The sequence below is a fragment of the Hemicordylus capensis genome, chromosome 5 (assembly GCF_027244095.1).
Source record: "Hemicordylus capensis ecotype Gifberg chromosome 5, rHemCap1.1.pri, whole genome shotgun sequence".
NCBI lineage: Eukaryota > Metazoa > Chordata > Lepidosauria > Squamata > Cordylidae > Hemicordylus > Hemicordylus capensis.
Window position 1 is genome coordinate 231,370,835 of NC_069661.1, and position 14,124 is coordinate 231,384,958.

The window sequence follows — 14,124 nt, forward strand, 5'->3', positions numbered from 1 at the left end:
ACAGAGACTTGCCTTCAAGGAGTCCTGGATGACTCACCAGCCCTAGCAGAGGTCCTTTAGTGTTATCAGAGTGCTTAGAAAATTTGGAAAGACCCCTTTAAACACCAGACGCTTCCACAAGGAAGGGGTGGGATCAATTCCCTCTACATAGGCCACAGACATAAAATGTAGCAGTCTAGTCCAAGCAGCTGCTGGAGCAACATTTATCTTGTGATGCTATAGCCAGCTATGTGTGGTCCTGCTTGGAGCTATCCAAGGTCCTGACTCCCTTCTCTTCAGAGCTATCCGAGTTCTATCCCTCCTGGATCCCTGCCTCCACAGAGACCCAAGCTCAACCTGAATGAACTACCATCTGCTGCCAAGTTCTTTGTAAGGGCCATTTCCCCTGGGGTTATTTACATCTGATTCCTGCAGCAACAGCAGCTGCCAAAACACCTGGGCTGGGTTGCTGACTGTTGCCTTACTGTCCCTTCAGCCCATGCTTTTGTAGAGAAGGAGAGGTGGCAGCCCAGAGCCATTCTTAATCTCCCGCTCAGAGAAGGAGGAATCTCATTCCCTGAGCCTGTCTTCTGCCCCTCTGGGGACCATTTTCCTGAGGGCTATTTATATCAGGCCTCCCGCAGCAGCAGCTAAAACACTTGTGCTGGGTAAGGGATATTGCTGTCTTGTCCAGCACTGGCTTAAGTGCTGATGCCACCTGCTGGTCATGCCACCTGATGCCACTGCTGGCCATGCCTATAACACTGGCCATGCCCCTGCCTTGATGCAGATGCCAGCTGCTGGCCAGCTCCATTGCACCTCCTCCTTCTTCTGCCACTCACCGGTTTCTGGGTATTTGGGGATGGGGTTTTAAATCCCATCCACACGTGCCCAGAAACCAGTGAGCAGCAAGTGATGGGAGGAGGGGGAGGCGGGACATGAGGTGCCAACTCCCTTTTCTCTCTTCCTCTGTCGTTCGTTGCCCTCTGTGTGCACAGGAATGGGATTTTGAAATCTTACCCCTGCATGCCCAAAAGTAGCGGGAGGAGGGGGAAGCAGCAGCCCATGAAGGTAGCAGGTGGCGCAGAAAGTGACAGGCAGATGAAGTGATACCTATGGGTGGTGGGGTCAGGGTGGGATAGGAACATAGGAAGCTGCCATATACTGAGTCAGACCATCGGTCTATCTAGCTCAGTATTGTCTTCACAGACTGGCAGCGGCTTCTCCAAGGTTGCAGGCAGGAATCTCTCAGCCCAATATTGGAGAAGTCAGGGAGGGAAACCTTCTGCTTGAAACCTTCTGCTCTTCCCAGAGCAGCTCCACCCCCTGAGGGGAATATCTCACAGTGCTCACACTTCTAGTCTCCCATTCATATGCAACCAGGGCAGACTCTGCTTAGCTAAGGGGACAAGTCATGCTTGCTACCACAAATCCAGCTCTCTTCCATAGACCAGCTCTCCTCCTCAGGGATTCCTGAGTCACTGCCCTGTGGTGCAGTCTCCTCAACTTGCCTCATTAACAAGCGGCCCCTGATCCTGCTCCCCAGCCCTAGCTGATTCTTGGAGATAATTCAGTGAAGAGATTGCAGCCAGCCAGGGATCACTCTTACATCTCTGGCCCCATGAAGGAGAATCCATGGGGGTTCTCTACTCTTATCCACTACCACACTCTGCCTGGTGTGAATTTCCCCTCAAATTCTGTTAAAGGATGTGACATGGGTCTGGAGACTGTGACCTCGACAACTGGTTTCTGGCTTTCCTAGCAGTTCTGTTTTCAGGCTGAGGAAAATTCCAGATCCTTGCTGTGAGCTGCCTTACTTTATGCCTTTATTGTTTGCAAAGAGCGGGCTGTAGGTAGTTTATCTCTCAGGAGGAATGCTTGAAGGTATGCTTAATTAATCTTTCCAAAACAATTCAAATCTTGGATGCAGGAACAATGAAAGTGATAGTGCAATCTTTGCCTCAGAGCTGTGCTTTATTGCCTTGGTAGGATGCAGAACTCTGTATGAATAAAGAACTGACAAAACCATATCTATGTCCTCTACTGGGACATCTTCTTGATGACAGCAAAGGTCTGGTATTTTTTGTAAATGCTTTCCACCTGCAACATGCTAAAAGGCAACTATAGTCCTGAGTATGCACACACACACACACACACACACACACACACACACACACACACACACACCTCTATGCCTTAGACACCTTTTTCAAGCCTTCGTTTCTCTCTGGATCACTCCATCTCCCAACCCTTATTTAAGATAGAAAGAACCTTTGAAAACAGGTGACCATTAACAGGGGAAAACTCTTCAGAGAACTGAATAATGATTTACATGTCAGAACTCAGGACGTATCTAGTGGGCCTCTGCAGGCATTCATGTGGCTCTGGTGCTCTGCTTAATATTTGTGTCCATGGCATGTCAGTAAGAGAGAAGACGATCCTGATAAAATGTGCAGATGAAACAAAATTGAACGGGATTGTAAACTCTTTGGCGAAGAATAATAGCATTGAAAATTATCTTGGGAAATTAGAGAACTGATCTTTGGCCCAGAAAATGGTCAAATGGCAGGCACCAACATGGTGTAGTGATTAGAGTGTTTGACTAGGACTGGGGAGACCCAGGTTCAAATCCCCATTCAGCCATGAAACTTACTGGGTGACTCTGAGCTAGTCACTTCTCTCAGCCTAGCCTACTTCATAGGCATGTTGAGAGGATAAACATAACCATGTGTATTACTCTGGGCTCATTAGAGGGAAAGTGGGATAAACATGTAAATAAATACAATGTTACCAATGGACCCCATTCCTCCATCATTGTTCCCCACCTGTGCCCCCAGGTAAGGGTCCCCTGACTCACATGGTGACCAACAGGAAGCTTAATGGTTATAGACAACCTCCATGATCAGAGGCAGGATGCCACTGAATACCAGTTGGAAGGGAGCAAGAGCAGGAAAGAGGAGCCATGTCTTCCTCTTCTGGTTGTGTGGCTTCCCAGAGGCGTCCGGTGGGTCAATGTGTGAAGCAGGATGCTGGACTAGATTAACCTTGGGCCTGATCCAGCAGCTGTTCATTTGTTCTCATGTCTTTAACCTGCCTTGAGTCTTTGCAATGACCAGCTGTGACACTAAGGCCTACGGGAACCACATTATATTGCAACCCGCATGGACGGGAGGAAGCTTCACAGAAACATCCACAGAGGCTGACATCCAGACTAATGCAGTGCTGGTGCTACAAAGAAGGAACAGTTTTCTCCAATCTCCCCTTCCCTTTGAAGCCCACAAGGCCTCCTGAATACTACCCTAAGGATCTCCCCTTCCCCATAGTACCAGTTCTGCATTAATCTGGATGCAAGCCCAAATTATTTTAGAGAGCAGAAGAACCCAATGCATAAGTAATAAAATTAAGGAGAAATTGCTTTGAGGTCCAGCAGATGTATTCAAAACAAATTGTAATAAGAGCTGGCAGGATGATACTCCTGCAAAGACGCTGTGCATCAGAAGCAGTGATCTAAGGTTTGGGAAGGAATGGTGCTTCTATAGTCAGTGGTTATGAAGTCTCATCTATGATGCAACTCGTGTTCCAGCATCATTTTTCAAGAAAGACATTGACAAACTGAAGAAGATTCAAAAGAGGGTACAAAGATGGTCAAGGACCTCAGAATGTATATCACCTAAGGAACATTGACAGGATCCAAGCACATTTAAGACTAGGCTAAAAGAAGATTAACTGAACTCATCAAATATATAAAAGCCTGCTTTAGAGGAACAACAGCTGTTCACCCCTGTTCCTGAAAGAAAGACAGAGAATGAGTTCAAATGATGCTAGCAAAGATTTCAGCTGAACTTCCGCACAGTTAAAATCATGGAGCAATGGGACAACTGTTTATGGAAGGTAGAGGAAAGCCAACACAATTAGAGAGATGCTAGAAGCTACATAAGCGTCATTAAGAACCTTCCTATGCTTTAGGGAAAGGTCCAGTGTTGAGTGCTGCAAGACCAGAGTACATGTCCACTGACCTGCTCAATTGCATCATTGTTAGAAGGGGAAATGGTTGCCTGATCTGCTTCAGCAGTGTCACTACGAAATATTTGTTTTGGGCATCCAGCATATTTCTTTGAAGGCCAGAGACAGTGGCCACATTCACACATAATGTGAAACTGGAGGTTGCTGGACCTGTAGTTAATTTTTCTAACCATGAATAGCATTACAGACATTCATCCAACTGTGGTCCAGCAACCTCCATTTTCAATGCAGGGGAGACCCTCCCTCTTCTTGGTCCACTGAGTCCACAGCCCAGTGAGCTCTGTAGCACTTGCATCACCAGACTGTGGGCAAGGTGACAGCATGTCTCCAGTGTGGCAGCCATTGGCCACAATCTTCAAGGGGGCGTGCTGAGCACAAATGTGCCTTTTCGGAAGGGTCTGCCTGCCCTTGGCAGGGAAAGGGCATTTAAATCTCTTTAAATGCCATGCCATGCAAGTCCTTCTTCCGACAGCGATTATACCGTTGCCCTCATAAGATCCCCACAAATAAAACTGTCTCGTACAGGCATAATTTCTGGTGGGGTGGAATCTTTGGGGGCACTAGTTTCTTCTTACTCGGGAAAAGGAAGAACATGATGACTTCCTAGGAGGGGATATGTATATGAGGGAAGGCAAAGGATCCTTGGGGTCTGGCCCGCTGTGACAAGGATACTCTTGCAAGGGCTCGCCCTGGCAAAGCAGTCCATGGAGACTAGGGTTGTGCACAAAACCAATTTGACTGGTTCGGTTCGAGTCTGAACTGGACTCGAACCAAACTGGACATGTTCAGTTTTATGCTGCCTGAACAGACTCCTGGATCGACATGAATTTGAGATGGTTTGGGGGTTCTAAGGTAAAGAAAATCCCTCTAAAACACTCACTGCTAGGTCCGGGGGTGCTGCAGCAATTGTGGGGGAGGGCTCTGCCATTTTCCCCTCCCCATGTCGGCCTTCCACCACTCTTACGGGGGCCATTTCAGGCTGTTTTGGGGATGTTCTGGCACTTCCTCTGGTGGCAGTGACCATTTTGGAGGCTGCCACGCATGCGCCCTGGCCATTTGCGTGGCCTGGGTCATGACCTGGCCATGCAAATGGCCAGGGCACATATGCAGTGGTTTCCCAAATGGCCACTGCCATGGAAGGAAGGGCCCTCAAATGGGCTGAATTTCCCCCGACAGGGGAAGGTGGGAGGGGAAAATGGCAGAGACTGTCCCATCACCGCAGCATCACCTCTGGACCTGGCAGTGAGTGTTTTTGAAGGGGGATTTAACCTTAGAACTCCTGAACTGGCTCCAAGTTGGCCCAGTGGGGTTTGGCTTGAAGTTGAGCTGAACCCGGCCCAATCCAGCTCAAAGACAAGCCCTCAAGCTAGCCCAGTTCGATGGCGACTGTGAGCCAGTTCACACATCCCTATTGGAGACCAAACTACATTCCTACCCCCATGGTGGCTTGCCGCCAAGGGACTAGCACTCTCATCAGAGGCCCATTCTACTTGGAAGGATCTTAGGCTCGCAAAAAACCTTTGGTCTTCCATCAGACTGCATGCTCATAAGTTGAGCTAACAGCAAAAAAGGGCCCCCTGCTTGCATGGGCCCCCCCCCAGTCGCTATAGTTAATGATAGAACATCTGCACAGCAACCCCCTCCTCTCAAGGGAAGCCTTTCACATAGCCAAACGAGATTCTGACACTCCATGTGTCTGGGCATAGCCGGATGGGCAGATTGGGGGAACACTGGGACCAGAGATGGATCGTTACTCTCATTCAGATTTCCTGCGTTCGGACTGGCATTGCACCATATGCAGATCTGCCACCTCTGGGAATCATGGGAGAGGGGAGCCGCAGTTGTCTGCAACCCCAAGGGATTGAGGTCACCATTCAGGGCAAAACCAGAGGTGGACATGTTCCAATGGGCAGGCTGGCAGGGTTGCAGAGGACACACTTTGACAGCTTCTTCACAGCAGTTGCCAAGACAGGGAGAAGTATTGCTGGGGTACCCATCCCATTGGCTTGGTTGTCTCTAGCAACCTGGCTGGACAGCATCTGCCATCTGGCCCCCATGCTCTTGTGAGAGAGCAGTCCATGGGAAAAGGGGATGTCATCATACATTATTACTGATTGTGCCCGATGGTTATTCTCATGAGTTGTGAAGGAGTATCCCCATGGCCTTTCACTCTCATGAGTGAGAGCGAGAGCTGGGGCCCCCTTCCCAACATCATAAAACCGCAGTTGCACACATTCGGCTGTAACGAGTTCCAACATAATAAAAACCAATATAAATATAAAATCATATCAGGTGAATACATACAAAAATGGTTTCTAAGGGCAAATCCCAGTGACCAGATGAAAAAGAAAAGCTTTATTTATAGCTCTTCTAGAAATCAAACATAGATGAACAATTCTTCCCTTAGTTCATGAGCCGGCTGAGGTGTTTGGTACTGTCTGGTGGGATGAATGTTCATTGTATTGGGTTTTTTTCTAAAGGTCTACACCCCCTGAAGATGGAAAATAGGTGATAGCATTGTGATACATTCAGCTTTCTGTTATCCTGCTTTTATTGTCCTGATCATTGGGCCTGCAATGGCCAGATTTGCAATGCTGTTTTAAAACCCTGTAAACGTTTTAGAAACATGGAAATGACTATAATATTTTATCAATGTTGACCAAGGAATGGAAATGAAATTTGGCAGGAATGTGCTTCAAAGTTTGCTCCATGGAAACAGTACAACTTTTTTTTCATTGTTAACACCTTTATTGGGCAGCAGCGATATAGGAAGATGCTGAAAGGCATCATCTCATACTGCGTGGGAGATGGCAATGGTAAACCCCTCCTGTATTCTACTAAAGACAACCTCAGGGCATTATCTAATAATGTAGATAATGTAATAGTATGGATAATAATCCATAAAAGACAGTGTTTTTGTCACGTTTTGGATGTAAAGAACCTTATGTAAAATGTATTTCTAGTTGTCATTTTTCCTCCTCCTCTGCAGCTGAAAATAAAATTTTCTGTGCTCATTTATTCTTTGCAGCGGAGTGTAAATACCAGTTCCAGGCATGGGGAGAGTGTGACCTCAACACTGCCTTGAAGACTCGAACTGGGAACCTAAAGAGAGCGCTGCACAATGCAGACTGCCAGAAGACGGTTACCATCTCAAAACCCTGTGGCAAGCTTACCAAACCCAAACTCCAAGGTAATACTCCTTTGGAAACCATGGTCACAGCAAGTAGGCCTGTGCACATCAGAAAATTCGTATTAGGATTCAACCTGATCCGAATTTGATAATATTGTATTCGGATTCTATGGGCCCTGGAGATATCGGATATTAGATTGGATTTGGAATCTAAATATGAATCCCAACTTAAATTCGGAACCCCACCCCCCACCATAGTGGTCAATGCGGAAATTGAAGCTAATCACCAAAAATCATTGGTTGTTCATAGAGCCTTGAAACGTGCCACACACAAGGATGTCAGGGACCACTGTAGTGAATTTGAAGAGAATTGCTCAATCCCCTGGTTTTTGGTGAATTTTGAAATTTTTTTAAATGGCTAAAAACTGAGGAATATGGCTTCTTTCAATATGGTTTCTTTACAAAACCTTTAGAAAAATTGAAACTGAACATCCCACTTAACCATCATTCCACCAGCATGTGGATGAATTTGTCCTCTGCCTTCATGAAAAGGGGTAACATCATGCCCCCTTCCCCCCCTTTTTACTTCTGCAATGGATAGGCATACAATTATGAAATCTGGCACACATGAAGTCCACACTGGAGGGACTCTGTGTAATTGTTTTCCAAGCTATGGGTCAATACCCTGATTTTGGGTGAACTATAAAACTTTTTCTTTAAAATGTCTAGAAATGGTGAAATCTGGCTTTTTTTCAAGCCAGAACTTTACAAAACTTTATGGATCAAAAGCCTCTTCGTGGGGCATCATTCCACCCCCATGTGGAGCAAAAAGGACATTCCTTTGATTAATATAAAATCAAAGGAATATAAAATATAATATAAAATTTCCCCCCTTCCCCATTGCAGGAATAGGCAGACTTCTAAAAGGGGTTGAAACAACTTCACACTTTTTAATTCCCTTAATGGCTAGAAGGGAAAGTGATAAATTCTTTCTAACTACAAAAACAGAAACATTCAAACTACTTACATTTTTATTGACTGTGTACTTTTGCAATGTGGAAGACAAAAATTAATATAAAATCTAAAAATGCCCTTGTTCCTCCACATGATGTTCCTAGTGAGGGCCTCAGATCCAGAAATTTATGTAAAGTTCTGGCTTGGAACAAGCCAGTTTTAGCCCCCTCCCCTGCCATTTTTAGGCTTCCCCCTAATCCCCCCCCACCAAATCAAAGGAGTTACCCATAGCCTTGAAAAAAAACAACAACACAGAGTCCTGCCAATGTGGACTTCATGTGTGCCTAATTTCATAACTGTATGCCCATTCATTCAGGAGATATAGAAGGGGGGCAAAAGGGGCATGCTGTTACCCCTTTTCATGAAGGCAAAGGGCAGATTCCTCCATGTGCTGGTGGAATTATGGTCCAAGGGAGATCTTTAGAAGTTTTTGTAAATTTATGGGTTGAAAAAAGTCAGATTATACCATTTTTTAAAAAACCACAAATAAAAAATTCACCAGAAATCAGGAGATTGGCCTATTCTATTCAAATTCCCTATGGGGAACCCTGACTGACCCCCCCCCCCCGCCCCCCACATATGTGGCATGTTTCAAGGCTCTAGGAAACAACCAGTGAGCGTCAGTGGTTATTAAAGTTCCCCCATTCACCTTTTATTCCTGCATTGACTTTTTAGGAGTTGGTATTTAAGCAGCTGTATCTCAGTTATTATTAACAGACCTGAATGAAATTTGGATGGGTGGAAGTGCTTGTCACCTCATCAAAATTTCACAGGGATTGGAAGAATACCATAGATTCTGTGAGCAAATGAATGTTTGGTGCTTATACAACAAATACAAAAACAATTAATATTTATATACCGCTTTTCAACTCACGTTCCCAAAACGGTTTACATACATATAAGCAAATACATAAAATGATTCCCTATCCCCAAAGGGCTCACAATCTTGAAAATAATAGTGTAATGCTGTTTTTACTCCTCACCTTAACTATGCAGGCAGTACTGTCTCTGTATAATACAGCTGTCTTGTAACAAGACGGACCATTGATCCACCTAGCTTAGCACTGTCTACGTTGACTGACAGCGGCTCTTCAGACAGGGAATGCTAAGGACTGAACTTGGGAGATTCTAAATGCCAAGTATGTGCTTGACCACTGAGCTACAAGTAAGCTCAGTGGTCAATCTTCAAGTAAGAGCTAGATTCAAAAGACTTTGAAGTTTCCTGACTTATAACTACAGCTGTCAACTGATTAATGAATTAGTGGGCCTGCTCTTTCAATAATTGATTACCTAACAGAATAGATTTAAACCAACCTGCATACCACCAAAACTTAAATCTCTCAGTCATTGAGAGTCAGTGTGGTATGGTGGTTAAAGTTCAGATCCCATCTCAGCCATGAAGCCTGAGTTCAGATCCCATCTCAGCCATGAAGCTCATTAGGTTCTGAATTTTAAAAAACCAGCCAACCCACAGCATGGCAATGAAGTTGAAGGGGTAGGTCTATGGAGATAGGTGATGTATGGTTCTTAATGATTTGTGTGGAGTGGTGAGTAGAGGCAGTGGCAGCTGGCGTGAGTGCCATCAGCAGGGGGCAGGTGGTGGTGGAGGCGGCAGCGGGAGGCACCTTTAAGTGTAAATTAGTAGGTGCTTACCTCCCATAGCGTCGCACCTCAAAAATCTTCCCAGCAGCGGTGTGCCACCCAGCACCCGCTGCAGCGCAGGATCGACTCCGCCACTCAGCCGGCCTCTACACATGCATGTGGCCATCAAAATGCCCTCTGCCAGCTGAAAGGGAGAGCTGACCCTCCACCACAGTGGGTGCTGGGTGGCACACCACTGCTGGGAAGAGCTTTCTGGTGTGGGGATTCGGGAGGTAAGCACCTACTAATTTACACTTAAAGGTGCCTCCTGTCACTGCCCCGGTGGTGCCCACACCAGCCGCCACTGAGTAGAGGTTCAGGCTGGGAGCTAGGCAACATGGGTTTGAATCCTCACTCTGCCATGAAGCTCATGGGATGATTTTGGGAGATTCACTCTCTCTTATCTCTTCCATTTTCTTCCACAACGTCTGAATATGTTCCAGTTTTTCATTCAGAATCCATATTCCCCCCCTCTTTCCTTTTGTTTGCTCGTCTCTCACCTTTCCATATTGACTGATTGGTTATTTATTGCTCATATTTTATCCCGCCTGATATGTGCATCTCTGGGCGTTGTACAGAATTTAAAAACACAACCAGTACAAAACAGATTTAAAAACAGTTAAAATTTCACACAATAAAAAAGTAAAAACAATCTCATCAGATAAAATAAATGAAATAGTTTAAAATTAATTTCAGTTAAAGCCTGAGAAAACCGGCCTTCTCAACTTTGCCCCCACCCCAGGATGTTTTTGGACTACAATTCCCGTAATCCCCAGCTACAGTGGCCGATAGCCGGGGCTATGGGAGTTGTAGAGAAGGTGATGCTCTTATTTCAACAGTCACATCCACTGACATACCCTTTGTATAGTATTGGTTGGTTTTAGATTGTGAGCCTGAAGTGGGGACGGGTCTTTTAAATAACATATTGTGCAGCACCTAGTAATTTTAGGAGTTTTATAAATATAATGATGATGATGAGGAGGAGGAGAATGGTATTAAAATAGGCATTTGACAAAACTTTATAACAGTGGGTTGGGCAAATGTGAAACAGGAATTTGTATAACTGTTCCAGCACTATATTTGCATTATGTCTGCATGTATCTGTAAACCTGTCAGTCAAAGACCTCCAAAGGGATTTGATAAATAGCCAAGAGCCCAAAGGGGCCTTTTTACACTTTGCATAATAGCAAACCTGGGTTTGCCATGGAAATTAATCAGCAGGGAGCCACAACCAACCCTGGTTTCCTAATAAATGTACATCTATTATTCACAACATTTTCAAATGCAGGCATACAACCTTTTTTTTTTTAAAATCAGAATGTGTGAATTGGCCTTTTTTTTTCCTGATATGCAGAATATATCTGAAATATGAATAAAAAGTCAGTTAATGCTGATCAAAAGATCAATTCCAGAATGATGCCATTTTTTCATAGTGGCTATCTTTTTTTTTTTTTTTAAACCTACACTTCCCTGTGATGATACTGGCTGACAGGTTGTGCAGCGTACCACAAGCCATTCTGCACCACTTGCATTGCTGTCTGCATCTAAAACAACACCAGCACTGTTGTGCAAGAGTGCTCTTGCATTAATGTGTAAAACTGTGCAATCGTGCTTCTGTGACTTACGACCATTGGCTGACATTCCCTGCGGTGCTATGGCAGTGGAAGAAGCACCCCACCCTATCACTGCTGTGGGGCTGTGGGAGAAGGAAGAATTGCCACTGGTTCCCAACCTATTGGCACCCGTACAGGGCTTCTACCATTGCTATAGCACTGCATGGAACGTCAGCCAATGGCTGCAGTGTCACGCAAGTGTGATGGCACAATTTCACATGTTAGTGCAAGAGTGCTCTTGAGCAACAGTGTTGCATCAGATACTCACAGCAGCACAGGCGGTGCATCGTATGCTGCACATCATGTCTCCACCCTATCCTGGGGCCCATAGGTAATTAAAATAAAAGCCGCCAAGAGGTGGCTGCACAGAGCAGGGGCATAAGGTGGCAGCCTCCCTACTCACAGCGGTGCTCCCCCATGGTGCATGTGGGCATATGCACGTGCACACCTCACTTGCCCAGCTCCGCCCATCCTCCTTCCATTGGCCAGGCTCCTGGCCAATGGAAGGAGGGTGGGTGGAGCCAGGCAAGCCCCTGAAGGAAGTGGCTGGCGGTGGTGACAGCAACTGAAGGTGGCCAGTGATGGCAGCAGCAACACTGGCCAGGGGACAGGGTCGCTCAGTGGCTCCTCTTGGATGCTCAGAGGCTCCTGGAAGCAGGGCATGATGAGTACTCCATTTGCCCTATTAGAGCCCTGCCCCTGGCACAGAGAAACACTTTTCAGAATTCTCCTTACAAGTAGGATTTGCACCTCATTGCAAACAAAAATGAATGTCAAAGAAAAATCAATTTCAATAAGAATATTATATTTAAAATAATTAATTACAATCCAAATAAAACAAAAAAATGGGTGATTTTTTTCCCTTGCATATCCTACTGCAAATGGTGGTGTCTCTGTGTTTTTGTTGTAAAGAAGCATTTTTGCGTGCTAAGTCTCACCACACAAAGAGCGGCATGCTCCATCGAGGGCGTACCTGTGGCAGCCCCAGATAAATACATGTTTTTGTTCTAATTAACTGAGTCTTTTAATGAACTCTGCAACTGCAGCAGGTGCTATGAGTGCAGGGAAACTGATAATGGGCACTGAGCTTGTGTGATGTACCACTGTGCCTGAGACAAGATAGCTTGCGTCTGTCATAAAAGGAGCACTGCGTGGCAGCTTGTTTCCTGGCACACATTTTCTGCTGTTACCCGAAAAGCAGCAGAGTCTAATCAAATGCCAGGGTTTCCATTTGGTTTACCTGGTTGGGATAATGAGAAGAATACTGGATGGAAATAAAAGTGGCAGAACACTCAACATCAGTGTTTATTTTCCCAAGCTTGCCACCTTCAGAGAAGCTAGTCTTACTTTCCACAGTAATGTTTCTCCTGAGGAATCTCTGTGTTGCAGAGGATTTGTGAGGTATTTGTGTTCTGGTCTTACTGGGATCCACCATGACCTCATGGCCTGTTTCACACAATCATTTGAATCTAGGATTCATGTGGGTGACCAACATTAGCATGGTTGTGTGAACCAACACCAAGTTGGAATCTCGGATTTATCTTGGGTCATAACCCACCTTGGCTTGGGTTTAAACAATCACACTAATTTCAGTAACCCAGATTAAACCTAGAATTGAATGACTAGGGGCATTCACACAACATACCATGCGAGCAGGCAGGTGGGCGGGTGTTGGGGGAGGCTTCCCAAACCTTGCCTTCCCCTCAGATGATGGTTGGTTTGTTGGTGGGAGCGCACAGCATGCTCCCACATGATCAGCCCAGCTCTATGCAGCATGGAGCAGGGCAGATTGATCTGAGGCTGGGACTCATTGCCCTGGCCTCTGTGACTACCACAATGCACTGTGTGATATATGCAGTGCATTAGGCGCCCATCTCTGTGTGCGGCTGTGCTGGAAGCAGCCTGTGCTCACACATGAGCAAGTAGCTGCAGGTAAGGGAGTGCTTGCTCCCTTAACCTCGGCTAACAGCCAGGGTAAATAGTGGGGCTAGGTGGCACTGGCCCACCAGCATTAGGCCCGGTGGTTCTCACTCACAGCCTAAGCCTGGCTGGGCATACCTAGCCTGGGTTAGGCTGGGTGTGAGAACAGCCTCATTGTGTGAACCAGGCCCATGTGAATGGAGAGTAGACCCCAGAATCCACCTGGCACTACCCTGTAATTGCACACTGCTGGAGATGATTAGTTGTGGTAGATAGACAAGCTGACTTTCAGGGTAGCTTGCCCTTTGTTACTGGTCTTCTTATCAAGGATTAATAATAAGCTTCCAAAGATTCCCTGGAACAGATTTTGAAAAACATTGCTGTGGAACAGTGATTTCCAATCAATTATATCAGGACTAACTGCTTACCCTCACCAGATACCTACCTAAACTGAGCACATTGCAGAAACTGGAATGGATTCTGCGATCCAATCTGGGCATGCACAAAAAAGCATAACAGACCCCTTTGCAAGTGTCTGGAGCATATGAACCAGCATCCTAGCATGGTCTGGACACATCCCCTGTCTGCTCTAAGAAGCCACCTCACATGCTCCAAGCTGCAGGTGCTGTTTTTACTAAACACTGGATGCAATCAGGACATGCAAAACATCCCGACCTGCAACAGTCTACATATCTCTGTGTGCTCCATCGTGTTCTCCAGGTGACACTTAAGCCCTCAAAGGCTTAAATACTTGCTGCAGTGCAGCAAGGTACCACAAGGAGCAGCAACAACAAGAGCCTCAGG

The 14,124-nt window shown here is 45.9% G+C and overlaps 1 protein-coding gene across 1 annotated transcript in view; it reads left to right on the forward strand.

Annotated features, from left to right (window-relative positions):
- Positions 1-14,124, forward strand: part of PTN (pleiotrophin) — a 160,740-nt gene that overhangs the window by 129,333 nt on the left and 17,283 nt on the right. Inside the window, exon 4 of the mRNA XM_053257814.1 lies at positions 7,031-7,192. Coding sequence (XP_053113789.1) covers positions 7,031-7,192 — 162 coding nt within the window. The remainder of the gene's footprint in view (positions 1-7,030; positions 7,193-14,124) is intronic.